Consider the following 17217-nt stretch of genomic DNA (forward strand, 5'->3'; position numbering starts at 1 on the left):
GAGGTAGGTTGAACTAAAATTTAAGTGTTATGACCATGACTCACGCGCATGAGGACAAGAAAATTAAAAAACACGCGTGCGACTTTTAGTTTCGGTTTCGTTTATCACGTCAACGCAGGAGGCGTTGATACGTTGTTGTTAAATAATTATATTTCAAAAGGACAAACATTTTAATACTCTAATAAAAGGTATTATTGTTAAGATTAAGAAATGGTAGAAGTAGCTGCATGTACTACGATCCTTAAGTTACAAAGGCATTTCAGCCTCGCGCCTTCTTCCGCAGGTGACGCCACTGTTCATTTTGTACCAAGATGGCGACAAGTTTCGTGCAGTAGCAGAAACAGTGGTACTCCTGGTTTATTTATTTTACCGCTGTTTAGTTTGAGCAGCTAGTATGCCAGTTCTATGGAGACATATGTTTTATTAATGTAGCTTTTACTAGGGATATGGCTTCTATAGAAAAATTAATAAAGTCCTTCGAAGCCTTGAAAGTCGTCCAACCGTCTACAGGAGGTGAAGAGCCGCTGCATAAGTAAGAAACCATTATATCTGCTTAAACCTTTCAGAGTGCGCGCTGAATGTGACTGTGGGCGCTCATGAGCCGTTTATGTAGATGCGAAAAGATCAGTCACTGAGCGACATAGGTCACTAGCCTCTGGTTTCGCCTTGCAGCTGATAGCTGGGTGCCGATGTCTCTCACCGTTCATATCCACAACTATTTATGTAACGCTATCATTTTCAGCAAGTATATTTGATTGATGATAGAAGAATTGAGACAGCGTCCAATCATAATTGACATTCATGTGCTGGACGTCGGATGCCAGCTAAAAATTGGAATGCTGTAGCTTCTGTAAAGCAAGCAATGTTGTCACGCCCCTAAGAAAATAAATTAAATGGCAACTATCGTTTGCTTAACATTAGATATGTTTCACAATCCGCGCTGATATTTTTCACACAGGGATAAACGCAAGCTTGTTACAAGCAGTAGACTCCGTGTCTACCTAATGATTGAACGGCATACTGTTCACGGGAACTACTGCGCTGCAACTTCGCCCATATACGCGGAACTAATCAATAGAGAACGCTGACCTTGTTTACATTTATCTATTATTTAACCTTCCATTTAGAAGGTCAGTACTTGCGGGTTCTGTGGTGACATGTTAATTGTTGGCCATAAAAGCATCAAATCATCTTCCGCAAGGAATGGTCATGATGTTTGCCTGAATGTCATGCGATGTTTCATTAGCATTTATATGTCATTTATATGTATGTCGTACCGCAAATGTGTCGAGTTATTTAATGTTACCATTGTCTAGACATCGCAAAAGATAAATGAATGGCTTAATACACATGTTACCCCGTGAATTGACTAATGTTTACACTTTCGCATTTCAAAGCTGTAGCACTGATGTACAGTACCTGTTTCGGCCTGTTGATCATGTGTAACAATTCGCGAAAGACTTGCTTCTTGACTGATTCGTGCATATCATTCGTTGCTGTAAACAGTTAGCACAGGAACACCTTCCATAAGCTCTTAACGGTTATGCAAGCAGTTGTGCTGTGGTCTTTATTTCTGTGCCATTGTAGCTATGCCCGAAATGCATCTTTTTACAACTGTTACAATTTCAAGGAAGACAAGAAAGTAGCTCTGAATAGAGCATGCTTCCTTGTTGTCTTTTTTTGTATCCAGTAAATGCCAGTTTTTTAGCACATATGCTTAGTCTTTCTGTTCTCACTGGCATTGTGCATGATCTGCTGTGTGATCAGAAGTTATTAGATGGTATGTTTGTGCTTTTCAAAAACACAGTGTTGTTTGAATCTTAGCAGTGGTAAACTAGCAAAAATGATGCAGTGATACACTGCAGTTATGTCACAGAGGTATCATTTTTATGGGCTTAACAAGACTCTGTAGAGTTAGCTCATACCACGGATATCTAGTCACAGGTAGTATGAAGTACAAGCCTTCATGCCATCTATATTGAACCTAATGAATATCTTATAAATTGTTTATTTTTAATGTCTTTTTGTAAGGCTTACCACTGTGTTGTGGGAGGAGTATGTTATCAGGGAAATGTATACTTTTTCACGTTTGCAGTGTACTTATTGTAAATGTAAATGGAGGTTTTGACAAGTAACCTGCCTTCCGTTTCTACATTTTTGTCATCTTGACATCATACTAAAAAGCTTTTAATTATGCTTTCAGGAAAAAAGAAACAGTGCCATCTAAAAAGGAGAAGATTACACATTGTACCAACATTGCAGATGTTATTTGCACTTCAAGCATACGGTACATTCCCACTTTTCTTCTTTCCCAGTTTTCTTCATTCCCAGTTTTCTTCTAATAGTACACAGTGATGAGTTCGTCATTGAGAACACTTTTTTGTGTGTGCAAGTGTTCTTACGTGCAGCCTATAAGGCCTAGAAACATAAAATGTAATACATATGTGTGTGAAACCAAACACATAGCTTGTGAAATGCAATTCGCAGCATCTACTCATTGTAATTTTATTTTCAATAGATTCTTGCTTCTCAAACTGCTTAAGGTGGTTAAGCAACATGATTGTTTCTTTATTATAGTATTGACTAGACACATGTTCATTTTGGGGGAAATGCCTACTCTCCTTTCTTTTCAAACGTTTCACATTTCTATTCTCTAAGAACAAGTAAACAATATCTTTGTTTTATATGCCCAAAAGCATTTGGTTTTCATATGGCTGATAAAAGTGTCATTACTACTGGGTTTTAGGTAGGGCTGCCACTTCATTTCAGTACCCCCCTCACACCTGTGTGTGGGGACTTCAAATCAGTTCGGTAGCTGATCACTCACAAATCATGCTGTGACACTGGAGGGGTCACATGCCTAATGTCTGACCTTTTTTAGCAAGCACCATTGATTCTGTGTATGTACTGCCTGTGCAAGGTGCAACATGAGCCCCCTTTTCAGTGTCACAAAATGGATGACAGGGCAGTAACCTTTCTGTGAATGTGTGGAGTATATGTAAAAATACATTGTGGCATAAATTTAGGGGAATATAGATGTTTGAAGTGGTGAGAAGAGTTTGACAAGGCACGCTGCTAGATCTGACATTTTAACAAGGAGACTTGGTTTCTCATCTCTTGTAAATGGATTGGTTTATCCATGTAGATACTTTACTAGTAATATGAAGCAATTCCTACGAACATGTTGTGTGGAAATTTTCTGACATGCTGTAGATATGATAATGTGGGGTTAATCAAAGGAAAATCTTGCCTCATCACGCCTAAGTTGTTGCTTCATAATGATTCAGAGTTCATTATGAAATATTATTTAAACAAGGATCACAGGGCAAGGGTCTCTTTGTAGGTTTGCCTATATTTTTAAACCGATGATATAAGAACTGGCTGTGGTATACATACATAATACTGAGAGATAATCTGAAACAAATTTGATCAAAATCAAGCCTGTAGTTTACTGAAAAAGACTTGCAAAAGTGTTCTTCAAAAGTGGGGAAACGCTGCCTCATGAAGGCACCACCTTGCGATTCCATTAACGGGTATTTGGGAAGAGAGGGCCTGAGCAAGTGGGTCAGGGTGTCGCTTCTCAAGTTGTGAAGAGGAAAGTTGTGCGGACCTCAGTCAGCAGGAGAACACCACTGCAGTTCCGACTCTTGTGAGCCTTCATAATGCTGTGGTCTGTTTCTGTAAAGCTTACTTCACCGCATGGATGAACCACTTTTTTTTTTTTTTTTTGTCCATTTGGCTCTCCTTGCTTGTACTTGTCAAAATTATCGAGTACAGCTGTTGTTCCGCAACATGTGACAACTTTTCAAGAGGTATACGATATCAAGAAAAATATTCACTTTTTCCAATATCTATAATTGTGCTCAGGAATGAGCGGGTCTATTTCGCAGGGATCGTTCTCATGCATTTATTGGTAAGGTTATTGTGCAAATGTACAAAAACACATGATGACTGGAAATTGAAGTCACCATGTTTCAAAAACAAGTAAAAGAGGAAATTAGTCATCATTTTTCTTGGTAAGTTGTATCAATCTGAAAAATAGAAAATTCAGAAGCTATCATTGAAGATTAACTAAAATTCAAAGCCATTGTAACACTAACTGCCCTTCGAAAGCATTGTAAAATAATTTTCCTTGACACTACGAAGAATCGGGTAAGATATGAGTGGCTTATTGTTGCACCAATTGCAATGGGTAACATGGCAGAAAATTTTTTCTGCAGATGAGAAAGTGGGACATATGTGTCCCACTGTTGCAAAAAAGTTGTTCTGATGCATGGGCACTTGAAGAACTATCCACAACTTGCCACTTATCATTTATAATTTGGATTATATTTATTGATAGTTAAGATATTTATAATTGAGCAATGTTGGTGTGTGATGTGTGCAATAGTTTTTACATATAATATATACAGTTGGGATTATGCTACTGGTAAGGTCAGTAAGAAGGGTAATGTTATGTTTTCGTTGTGGTTTTTCATTCTGCCAAAAGCGTCAAACTTCATGGTTTATTCACCTCTTTGACTTCGCATTCATTGTTTCTTTATTACTATGGGTGAATAAAGAAGCAGTTTCAGTCCATGCTGCGAGCTATTAATAGCTTCAAAGTGGAGAATGTTCAGCCGTGTTAGTTGTTCATCATTCTTTATAAAGCAGAGTGCACATAAGAACACAGGATAGAAAGAGACGAGGACAAGCAGTTGTCCTGGTCTCTTTCTGTTACTTGTTTTTATGTGCGCTCTGTTTTATCAAGAACTGCTAACAGCATACTATCTTGAGATAAAAAAAAAAATAAAATGTGCTGAAGCACAGTGCTTCATAAAAGCTGTTGATGTCATTAAGTGAGTATCTTTACAGAGAAAACCAACTTTAGTCTGTGCTCTTGGTTGGGTAATTTTCAGGACTTACCCAGATTTTCCTAAACTTTTGGGCATTTCTGTGGAAAGCTTTTTTTTCTGCTGTGATGATGAAGACAGTGATGTGCGCATGGTGGCAGATGAATGTTTGAATCGAACCATCAAGGTGAGTCTGTATTAAGCATTTGTATTTCTAAATTTGTTTAACGGGACACTAAAGAGAAATGGTGACTTGGTTTAGATTGGCAAACTGCACTCTGAGAGCTCTAAGGTCATATGTTTCACGGTGATAAGTGCATTATTAGCGAAAAAAAACAAGGTAGAAGTTTTATTTTTTTAATTTCCTGCCAAAATCTTCACCAGGACATCAAAAATTTCAACACGTATATTTTCCTATTTTCGCAACATTAGCTCAACGAAATTTCTTGAAACTTTGTATGCTATGCCTGTAGCATCCTCAGATGGTGGGCAACATTGGGCAAGGCAACTGCTTTGTCATAAGCCCCTTTTTCTGGCAGGTGAATTGAAGTGCGCTAATGTCGTGCAGACCACTAAAACATGAGTTTATTGCAAAATAACCATTTCATTGTTACAAATGTTGCACTATGAGATTTCTGATTCACTATTTCAGTAATCAACATTGACTAATATTTGTCTTTAGTGTCCCTTTAAGTGATGCTGGGCAAGCTGATGATAATCGTCAGCTGTTTGCTTGAAATACATTTATTCCCAATGTAACAATCACTGAGCCAAGGTTACCCTTGGCCATGGATTCTTTATATTGTTTTCAATATAATCTAGCTACTGACCCTTTTAATAATTTTAAAGCTAGCTTTTCTACTGTGCAGGCGGCTAGTCGCTTACTGCAAACAGCATGTTGGGCTGCAGTTTGCTTGCACTATGATGTGTAAAAGGTTGACTGGACCTTCTTGACATAAATACCTATAATCTACAAGCCCCAGCACGTAAAAGTAAAACCTCATCTGTACTTGAAGCACATTTGCCATCATTAGTTAAACAAATATGAAGCGCAGGGAAATGCACTGGAGAATAATGAGAAGGGTCTATTGCCAAAGATATTTCTGCTGAAACCTTCTCATGCTTTGTGATGTTTTAAGGCACTAGAAAAGTAGTCTTACCAATTCCTCCTAATTGCCACAAATTAGAATGCGTTACATTTTTTCTGTTTCATATTTCAGACTCTTCTAGATTCTCACCTAGGACGATTGCAGGCTGAGCTGTACAAAGAAATAAAGAAGAATGGCCCCGGTCGAAGTTTACGTGTGGCGCTTGGCAAATTTGGCGACTTGTGTCATTTAATCAAGACACAAAAATGCAGGCAAGTAACCAGCTTTGTTGCTCAGTCTTGCTGCATCACTTGAGTCAGAAAGGGTTTGTATATCTGTTTACATAGTCTAGTCCTGGTTTTATTTTTTTTAGTTTGGGTACTTATCTTGTTTTCTTTATCATTTTTTTTATCAGGTTTTGAGGATTTATGCTATAGGTTATTGCAGAAACATTGACAACTGCATGTTCATGACCCTGAGTAGCTGTGCCGTAAAAGTGTTCTTCCACTAATTGATTTTTGTGTACTCTTCCTTCACGCTTACTCAGGGCATATACAGTGAACTTGATACCTTGCTTTGTGCGTATAAGCCAGCGTTCTGAAGAGGAGAGCGTGCAGGAGGCCTTGACAAACACTGTTGTTCGAGCCATGCCAATGCTCGGGCAGTTCACCAACGACAACGACATCAAGGTTGGTGATAGGGATGCATCACAGGCACGAGATTGGTATTAGGGCAACATAGCATAAGTGAATCATGTTTTGATTGATGTATGCATCTCAGAAATCAATTTGTATAACTAGAAAAACCTTTTGTTTTATCAACTTTCATCTGCCAGCTTAGAAGATTTTCAAGGTTCACTGAAAGCGTCTGTTATTCTTTAGCTACCAGTGAAAGTGCTAAAAGTATGAGCTCTCTATGCTTGCTTGAAGCTTTGTACCATGGCTAAAGAGTTATAAAATGACCTACATTGTTTTGCAGATCTCAGTTTCAGTTTATTTTCACCATCAAGATGCAACGTACAGTGATGTTGTGAGCAGTGGACAAAAAGCCTCTAAAATGGGCTTGAAAGCGTCCAGTGACTATAGCATTTGACAGACAGCAGTACTCAGTATAGACAGCAATCAGGAGATTGCAAGGAAGTAAATAATTGACTGATATATATTCTATCTTGCTTAATTATTTAAATAAGATGTTTTCAAGCTCAGTTGATAATTTTGAGATTACTATCATGGGCGTTTTCCTACCAGGCACTTACACTACAGAAACTGCTTGAAAATGTTTTAAAAATGGCAGTACAAATTAAAAGTGCTTTTTTCATATGACAGAGAACAAAATTATTTTTAACTTAGTGTTATATGCAAATTTAATCTATTCTGCCTCACTGTTGAAGGGGTCCGGAACCATCCGTCGGGGTTTTTTGAAAATAAAACACATACAGTGGAAAGCAGAAACTGCTGTGAATACCTCAGCCAAATTGCAGCCACGCACAGCAAGGAGAGTTTACAAGTGGAGCGAGAAGTTGCCATATTGTAAGGTGTCCCTAATCATACAGAGGCTTGTCCTCGCTCTACCGGTGGCTGCCATTATAGTATCATGTGGCTGATTGCTACAAATGCTTGATATCTGACATAAATCGAGAGTGGCATTCAAATCAAATGCACTTCTTGCCACGGGGTGCTGCCACTTACCAGTGCCATGCTTATAGTGTGCTAAAATTACAAAGTAGCAACATTGCCCTTAAATATTCTAGGTACAGCAGAACAAATGTTGGAAGGAAACAAAAATAGGAAAATGGAGAACGTCAACACGCACCAGAATCACTCGGGCAGGCCACAGATTATGACAGGTTCTCAGGTCACGATGCGCACTGACGTAACTAGGTAGCATCCAGAACACTTGTTGGGACAAGTGAAGAAGGAAACCACTTTTTAAAGTGTGCACAAGTCCCTTAAACTCTGCTTGTTCTTGAAGGATTCAAGAAATTTTTACGGCGATCGATTCGTGAGGCGATTAACTTCGATACTGAGGTCATTCAATGATTACTTTGAAAAATGAATCAGGACCCCTTTAATGAAAGATATTTATCAGGTCTGTCTCCTCTTAAGGTTACGGAAAGGCGCTCATCCGAAAGCCAATTTGTTCATTATTGTGTCCATAAATATTGAGGCAGTGATTGTCCAATTTTTTTATTGGAAAATAGTTATTTGTTTTATGTACAATTTATACATGTTGTTTTTTATTTTATGTACTATGCTGTCCCCCAGTACTGACTCCTGTAGTACACGTTTGAAGATACTACTATTGGCAAGTAACTATTTATTTCTAACCTTTATGAATCTCTACTAGAACTGTACATCTTCTGACACTAATGATTATTTTGTTGTCTGTGGAGATTTCTACGCTTCTTATTTTAATCAAGTGATTGGCTGCCTGAAATGAGACATTATAGATCTAAGTACATTCAGGCATGCGAAATTGGGCTTAAACATTTTTGTGTTGTTGCAGATATATGCACAGTTGCTACTATTTTAAATAAAGAGTTGTTTTCTCCACAGATGCTGCTACGAGCATTCCTGCCCAACCTGTCTTGTCCCTCAGCACTAGTTCGCCGTTGTGCAGCCTTGTCCCTTGTTACTGTGTGCCAGTGGTCTCGAAAGCCAAATGTCTTCCTTTTGTGGCTTCTCAACGACCTCTTCAGTAGGTCCATTCTGCTTTCTAGCATGATCTTCCCAACTCTGTTTCATTTTGTTTGCACACCAGTCACCAAAGTTGGATTCTGCTGCTCACTCTTCTCATATTGATGAAACACTGTTGGGAGGCAAAGACACATGAGTTTTTAAAAATGCTGAGCTGTTTACTGTTGTGTAATTTGTTTAAGTCATGTCCGTAAATGTGGATGCATGTACCAAAGAGGTTTGTTGTGTACTCAACAGTTGCAATCGAAGAAAGAAAGCAGTCTAGCACTTGAGGTAGGGAACAAAGAACTTTTTTCGCGCCATAAGTTCGTTTAAAATGAAACAACTCGCCCAACAAGTCACTCTGCTGAAAGAACGTAGGTGTTTAATACTCACAGTTGGCCTACATGCTGTGGATGCTCCCGGTTAAGTGACACCTGGGCATGGTCTTGCAGCTTCTTATATGTCGCTCTATAGGTGGCGTAGTGAGCAGCCATTGTTGCTTGATGATGTGTTCAGATAATGCTAAGGTCAGCCAGACATGACACCTTTCCCCTCTTTTTGATGGAGAGATCTAGGTAGTTCTTGCACTGAGCCACTTCAGTACCTTTGAGGAGGTCGACGTTTTCACTGTGGATATCATCGACCTTGTTCAGTGTGGCCGTGTGGGGCTGACTGTGCTGGCCCAACCACTGCTTGTTGTTGAGGAGTCTCTTGAATGTTCAAGCTTTCCTGGGCAGCTGGTTCATCCGGATGGTTCACGAACTCGAAACCGATGTTCGTCTCACGAGGAAGCAACTGGTTGCATGCCTTCACCAGCTGAAAAATCCCTGTGATGTGGAGACATCGACGTTGTAAAACACAGGTTCCGTTCATCTTGCGATGACACCTTGGACCCAACGTGGTGAGCCTAGATAATTTCGAACAAGCACAGGGTCACCAACGGCAAACATGCAGGCATGACTCGGTCATCAGGCCGTCTGCTTAAATTGTTCGCGATGAACCCTTCCCTCCACTGCAGGCTTGACCGCATCTAGGCGTGTCCGGATGTGTCTTTCCAACAACAGTGCTGCCGGTGTTTTCGTTGTTGTTGCATGCGAGGTATTTTTGTATTGCAAAAGGGAACTTTGTGACGCGATCTCGAGACGCTCGCTTGGTAGTCCTTTTCGTAGAGCCGACTTCAATGACTGCACAAAACGTTCTGCTAGTCCATTTGTTTGGGGTGATATGGAGCGCAGATGACATGCCTTGTTGTGAGATGTCTGAGGAAAGCTTGAAATTCAGTGCTGACAAATTGCAGGCCATTCTCTGTTATGACTGTCTTGTGCACACCGAAACGAGCAAACAATTCTCTCAAACATTGAATTGTTTTCTCTGAGGATGCCTTATTCATAACGAAGACATCAGGCCATTTCGAATGGGCATTAACTGCCATCAAAAACATCTTATTGCACATGCGACCAGCAAAATCCAGGTGAAGTCTTTGCCAAGGCAATGTCGGCCACAACCACGGGTGCATAGGTGCCGCGCTGAGTGCCAAATGTTGCTCCTGACAAGCTTGACAACTTTTGACAAGTTTTTCTTAGTTAGCAACCATCGTTGGCCACCACACATAACTGCACGGCAAGTTTTTTGTTTCTTACAATCCCTGAGTGCTCCTCATTCCTGAGTGTTCCTTTTCGCTGAGGAAAAACGTCACTCATGCTTACAGTAAGCAGCCCTGGTGGATTGTTAGTTCCATCTTTCTGTCAAATAGGGTTTCCATTGCCCATCTGGCACAGATGACAGCTAACCCTTGCCAGTCCACTCCAAGACTTGGCGGAGTGTCGTATCCTTGTGTGTAGCACGTGTAATGTCAGCGCTTGTTGCTGGCAGTGATCCAAGACGCAAGGCATAGGAATAAATGCTCAGTATCTTCTGCCAAGTGCTCTTGCTGTGCTTCGACTGGCAATCTCGAAAGGCAGTTAGCCTCAGCATTATTGTTAAGCTTGAATATTTGTGTGTAACTATAAGCGGACAGCGTAATAGCCCAACGCTGCTGGCCAGCTGCTGCGATTGGTAGAATTCCGGTGTTTGGCCTGAAAATCATTTGTAGAGTAGTGGTCTCACAATCATGAAGTATAGCCCATAGATGTACTGGTGAAATTTTCTCACTTCAAATACCAGTGCGAGACCTTCTTTTTCAAGTTGACTGTATTTTTTTTAAGCCTGTGACAATGCTTGTGAAGCATACGCCACTGGCCTTACAGTTCCATCTGCTAGAACATGTGACAGAACGGTACCTACCCCGTATTGGAATGCATCACAGGCTAGTTGTAACGGCTGATCTGGGTCGCAGGGATTCAGAGTTGGTGAATTTGCCATGGCAACATTTATGGCATGAAACAAGTTTTGGCAGGCTCCATTCCAGCACCAAGGCGTGCTTTGTTTTAGCAGCTTGTAGAAGGTGTGAGCGAGAGTAGACAGGCTTGGCACGAACTTTCGATAGTAATTCATTAGGCCCAAGAATGACTGCAGCTGTTGCTTGTTGTTTGGTCCAGGTGTTTCCTTGAACACAGCCGTCTTCTCAGGTGAAGTTTGGATGCCATTGGCAGGAGTGACGTGTCCCAGATAATGCAGCTTCTCTTGGAAGAAAGAGCGTTTGTCCTGCCGTACTCTGACACTGCGTTCTGATAGGCCCTTCAGGACGGCTTTGAGGTTTTCAAAGTGCTCATACTTTGTTTTTTGTCGTGATTATAATATCATCTAGGTATCAGCTGACCCCTTTCAAATCCTTCAGCATTGTGTCTAAGATGTGTTGAAAGATACCAGGTGCCGAAGACACTCTGAATGTCAATCGGTTGACGATGAAAAGCCCTTTTTAAGTGTTTAGCATGAGGTATTTTTTGGAATCTTCTGACATCAACACCTGTTGATAGGCTCTATTCAGGTCGATTTTTGAGAACTGCTGGCCTCCCGCAAGAGCGGAAAGTAAGTAGGTCTTCAATTCTTGGAATGGGGTATCGGTCGCTGTCAAGAGAAGGGTTGATGGTCGTCTTGTAGTCACCACATAAACTAATGTCACCATCCTTCTTTACCATGCACTGGTGTCGTGAACTCACTGGCTGTCACAGGCGTTATAATGCCAAGATTTTTTAGCTTTTGCAATTCAGCTTTAACAACTGGTTAAATAGCGAACGGTACACTTCTCACTTTAAGAAACTTTGGGTGCACATATCCTCGCAGGAAAAGTTGTGCGCGCTCACTTGAGATTATGCCGAGTTCGTATTTGAAAAGGTCTCCGTACCTTTTTAAAATCGATTCCAACCAGACCTTGTCATAGGGTTGACCGCAGTTCGCAGGAGCCAGCTTGTTTACGGCCAAGGTGTTCCAATTTACACGAATTGTTTGGAGCCAATTTTGGCCGAAGAGGGGACGTCCACTTCAGTCTACGACATACATTGGCAGGATCTTAACCTCATCTTCGTGGCAGACCTCCACGTCAAGCACATCTTTTGGCACGACGAGTGCTCCCTTATACGTACGGAGCTTCAGGGCAGTCGGTGAAAGGCTTCTTATTGCCATGCAGTGTTTTGAACTGCTGCAGCGGAATGACGGACACCGTGGCATTGGTGTCTATTTCCACGAATAGAGGCTTCTGGTCTACCGTCACTTCCATGGTAATTGGTTCGTGTTCACGATTCTGCATGGCATTCATGTCGAAAACGCTGCCGTCGTCCACCTTTGCGAGTACTTGCACTTTATTCTGGAATTTTTAGTTCTTTTGTGCAGTGTTACGGCAAGCTCGTTGAATGTGCCCTTTTTTCTGGCACTTGAAGCATGTATCCCCTACGGGGGGGGGGGGGGGGGGAGGGGAGGGGAAGATTTTGCTTTTTCAACGGCACGTGGAAATGTCAGCCATTTTAATTCTTTAAACAGGACGCACTAGATATCTTTCCGCATAAGGCCACACACAAAAGGGTTATGCAATGCCTGGTCAAGGAAGGTTTCGAAACCGCACGTTTGTGCCATGTTCTGCAGTTCAGCGAAAAACTCCGCAATGGTCTCAGTGTCTCATTGTGACCACTTGTAGAATTTCGCCCGTTCTGCAAGGATGAAGGTTTGTGGTGCCGGATGCCCTTTCAGCAAGATTTTTAGCGCATCAAACGTCTTGGCTGACGACAGCTTTGGTGCTGACAATAATTTCCGGAGAGCGTATGTCTTGGAGTGGCTCAGAAAAGCGTGAACCTTGTCAACCTTAGCGACTTGGTTTACTTGAAAGTACAAGGTGAGTCCTTCTTCATACGAGTGCCAGTCATTGGTCCACCTGTCGAATGACTCTAGGTGTCCCTGTCTGCTCATGGCGCTTCTTGCTGGGGCGGTGTTCGCTGTGCTACTTGAGGCCTCTTGTCTCGACTCACAGTCGTTTACCGATGCTGCTTTTCTGGATTCCATGCTTGGTTAATCCCATCCTCATCGCCAGTGTTGTGTACTCAACTGTTGCAGTCGGGGAAAGAAGGCAGTCTAGCACGTGAGGTAGTGAACTAACAAGTTAGGTGCTTAATACTAACAGTAGGGCTACATGCTGTGGATGCTCTCGGACACCTGAGCCTGGTCTTGCAGCTTGGTGTAGCGAGCGACCATGGTTGCTCGATGTGTTGAGAGAACGATAAGGTCAGCCAGACATGACAAGGTTCAAATTCACTGAAAATAGTATAGTTATGTTAATCTCAATAAAGATATAGTTCTTGTTCTAAAAAGTGATAATGATATTTATTTGCCAGAAAACAGTGTAAAGCACACTTAAAGGGGCCCTGCAATACTGTTTGAGCATGGTCAAAAAACGCTGCCGATCGGTAGTGGAGGCTCTTGAGAACACGCGAGCCAAATGTTATAGCGCAGCACGCAGTCTGGAATTCACAATAAATCATCAAAATTAGCTAAAAATGGCTTTCTCTTCCCTCGACAAATGGCAGAAGATGCTAAAAAATGACTCGTAGATTACCCATCTATCAGCCATTGGATGATTTGAACATGGCGCGCTCGGTTGTTACAGATCGCAGCGAGAGGCCGTCACTTGTCCATGCGTGCGCACGCAATCTCATTGAAAAAGCCGCGTATTCGAAGAAAAAAAAAAAGAAAAAAGGGCTCAAGGTCACAAGGTGCGTGTGCCCCTCCCATCCCTCCCTGCTTAGCTTCCAGCGCTTTTGTCAGGACGAGAGAAGAGAGAATGCGATTGCAGCGTGTGACAAATCCTTGTAACTCTGCTAGTATTGGACGGATTCTTAAAATTTTTGTGGTGTTCAGTTTGTGAGGCAATACGCTTTTCCAGTGAATAAATTTCATGCTTACTCAAAAAAGTGTTTCAGGGCCCCTTGAATGAGTTGAGTGTGGAACCTATTCAAGCATTGGAGGTTGTAAGTACTTTTAACCAACTAAACAGATGTTTTTGTCACATTTTGTAGACGTATGGTTAAAATTTGAATACATACTATACTAAAAGTATTTCATGGCACAGCTTTTGCTGCTGTTTCAGTGACATTTTGTCAGGCTCAGTGGTAAATTTTGTTCTTGCTTTTTATATAGTTATTCTCTTTGAATGTTCCCCAGGCCTAGTACTTCCAGTCCAGGAAAACCACCCAGCCCACACTGTTGTTGGAGTCCTTGTTTGTTTCCGGCATTTGATTCCTCATCTGGGAAGCAAGCCCACTAAAGAAATGCCTGCACTGAAAGGGGCTGAAAAGTCTGGCCCTACATTGGAGCACTTTCTTAAGGTATTCTCCACCTTTGCTCTTGCTGCCTGATTGTTGCCAAGTGGCTGAAGGAAGTTTAGGAAGCCCACTTTATATTTTAGTGTCATTATCTAAAGCATGGCTACCATAATAAAGAAAAAAAAATCAAAAAATGTCATTGATTCTTTCATAAAAAACAGTGATAGAGTCAAACCTTTTTTATAAGTTACCATATTTTGGATGCATGGCACTGCTTGACAATAATCCAAGGAAGGCAGCTGAATAAGTGGGCATTTTTTTTTAGCTTTTATATTTAGATAACAGTGGAAAGGGGGGTTTATGTGTAGGCCCAGGTTGTGCATTGCATTGGAAACGTCGTGTTCGCAACTAGTTTGATATAAAGGATCATTCGATTTGCCTGAGCTTGATATACTTGGGTTTGACTGTCCCACAAAAGTGTCTTTTTTTTAGAAGTAGTTGTAGCATTGTCTCCCGTTAAGAAGCACAATTTGTACATTGTGCGTTGCTGTTGTGATGTAATGGCAGCATTTGTCATGGATGCACTTGCATAATGTGCACCTAGTGCACCCATCCTGCCAACTAATGTGTCCTCCATTGGTAAATTTGAAACACTTCCAGGAGCACTTTTTCTGCTCAATGCGGAGCAAGTCTGTTTCATCGGCAGAGTGAGAGTGCTTCCTGTATATTCCATGGCAGATCCAGAGCAGCTCCATAGGGAGATACACTCCACAAAGCAACTTTTCCTACTCTGTGAAAAGAGGCATATTCGACCGGAGTCACGAGCGCTCCATGCCCTGGAACAATGCCAACTTTGGGTGCACAAACGGACACTGGCCACATCTGTTCACCTTGTGTTGGACTATTCAGTGCTCACATTTTGCTATCGTAGCGTCACTTTGCTCAGTGGGCCCACTTGTGCAATATGGGAGGCACACGCATCGCGTTCCACTATGACCCTGCCATTTGCTCCATGTGTGTTCCATTGGTAGATTACCTTTGGTTGCCCTCCACCAGAAAGGAGTGCTCCGGCACCGAGTTCGTCGGTCACTCCAAATTCTCCAATGAATGACACCATAACTCATTCTGAACTCGCATATAGTCCAAGATGTATTTCGGAGATAGCAAACGAGAGAAAAGCTGTTTTTACCCTAATATAGCCTGAGCATAACTGATGCCTCCCCTATTTTATCAATGCCAGCCAGATGCACCCGATCCAGCCGTTCACTATTCTCTCCTCTAGCCCTTTTTCTCCGCCGCGGTGGTCTAGTGGCTAAGGTACTCGGCTGCTGACTCGCAGGTCGCGGAAGCGAATCCCGGCTACGGCGGCTGCATTTTCGATGGAGGTGGAAAGGCTGTCGGCCCGTGTGCTCAGATTTGGGTGCACAATAAAGAACCCCAGGTGGTCGAAATTTCCAGAGCCCTCCTCTACGGCGTCTCTCATAAGTATATAGTGGTTTTGAGACGTTAAACCCCACATATCAATCAATCAACCTCTAGCCCTTTCCTGCTCTCGCCCATCACCTAGCCTTTACATGTGCTTTGTGGTCAGGAACCTGTAATATAGTGCCTCGCGAGGGAAATGATATGAAGTAAAGTTTTGTTCAGTTGTGTACAGATTCGTGGGGCGGTGTTTTGCATTCCTCCTGTTCACAGTGTTGGGGATCATGCTGGCTCTGTAAGAGACACAGTGTTTTCAGATAGCATGTCTTCATTCGCATTTCTATAAGGGCAACCAGTGGGGACGCATCACTGCTGCGCTGCTGCATCCTGAGTGCGGTGAGGCAGTGGAGGCGTGGCTTCGAGCCACATAGAAGGAGCATGAAGGAATAAACGTGACATGATATTGGAGAGGCAAACACGTCTATCATTTCACCGTGGGAAAGCGCTCGGACGCACATACCTATGACGCAAGCAGCCCTATTCACCATGTGGCATCGCATCACGACCACTTCCTGAACTAAGGTGTACCGACGGCTCCCGTTGAGGCCTTCGCACTGGCATTGAAAGAAATAAAAGAGGAGTTGGTAAAACAAACGAAAAACATTCATTCAAACACTTATTTATTGCTGTCTGACGCACTTCATTCTGAAACTTCCTCGTCAGAAATGGCCTACCACAGCACCTCCTCTTCAGTGCCATCAAGGGTGTTCGAAATCGAGGTCTTTTTGAAGGCACGACGAAAAAGCGCCTTGCAAATGGAGACTCAAGCTTTAGTGATTTACGTGCACAATTGCTGGCGAGTCCCATTTAGCCATCTGGCAGGGGTCACTTCCAGCACTCTAGACCTCATCCACCCCATATATTTCGCACGTGATGTGGTTCTTAAATGGTTTATTCAGGCCCGCGTCAAGCGGTTGTAGCTGGGATGCCCTTCCAAAAGGACGACGAGCTCAACGCACGAGAGTCGCACAACAGACCTTCACGAAGGTGACACCAAAACACGTTGAGCACAAGTATCCATGAAAGCCCCAGCAATGCTCCACTGCTCCTGAATCAAGTCTGTCCATTCTCGTTCAACATTGGAAAACACTAAATTTTTCGGCCTCCGGAAAGTTCTTGGGCCGCTGCAAACAAAGAGAGCATCCTTCTGTTTCCCTCAACCGTTAATGCTTCACTCATTTATGCCTAACTGCTGCCCCACAGTGCAGTTGCAAATGGTTTTGGCAGCTGAAGTCACCTTGCTTTTAAAGGTAGCTGAAAACTGCCTGTGCGGTTCTCACATAGACATACAATCATAGCTGTGGCCTGTCGGTAAGGTGGACTAATGCTGGTTCTACTTAACGCAGAGGCCTGATGACGATTGAGCTGCGCAATGCTGAAACCGAAACTGAAAATTATTGGAATTCGTTTATAATCCAGGGCCAAAATTTGACATCATATTAACTAAAAA

At 42.2% G+C, this 17217-nt stretch overlaps 1 protein-coding gene across 2 annotated transcripts in view; it reads left to right on the forward strand.

Annotated features, from left to right (window-relative positions):
• Positions 1 to 293: 293 nt before the first annotated feature.
• Positions 294 to 17217, forward strand: part of htt (huntingtin) — a 255626-nt gene continuing 238702 nt past the window's right edge. For both annotated transcript variants that reach the window (XM_037426940.2, XM_075877044.1), the window contains exons 1-7: positions 294 to 532; positions 2204 to 2287; positions 4899 to 5019; positions 6053 to 6192; positions 6468 to 6609; positions 8476 to 8617; positions 14185 to 14348. In XM_037426940.2, the coding sequence (XP_037282837.2) occupies positions 447 to 532; positions 2204 to 2287; positions 4899 to 5019; positions 6053 to 6192; positions 6468 to 6609; positions 8476 to 8617; positions 14185 to 14348 (879 nt within the window). In that variant the 5' untranslated portion in view covers positions 294 to 446. The remainder of the gene's footprint in view (positions 533 to 2203; positions 2288 to 4898; positions 5020 to 6052; positions 6193 to 6467; positions 6610 to 8475; positions 8618 to 14184; positions 14349 to 17217) is intronic.

This window comes from Rhipicephalus microplus, chromosome X, assembly GCF_043290135.1.
Source record: "Rhipicephalus microplus isolate Deutch F79 chromosome X, USDA_Rmic, whole genome shotgun sequence".
Lineage (NCBI taxonomy): Eukaryota > Metazoa > Arthropoda > Arachnida > Ixodida > Ixodidae > Rhipicephalus > Rhipicephalus microplus.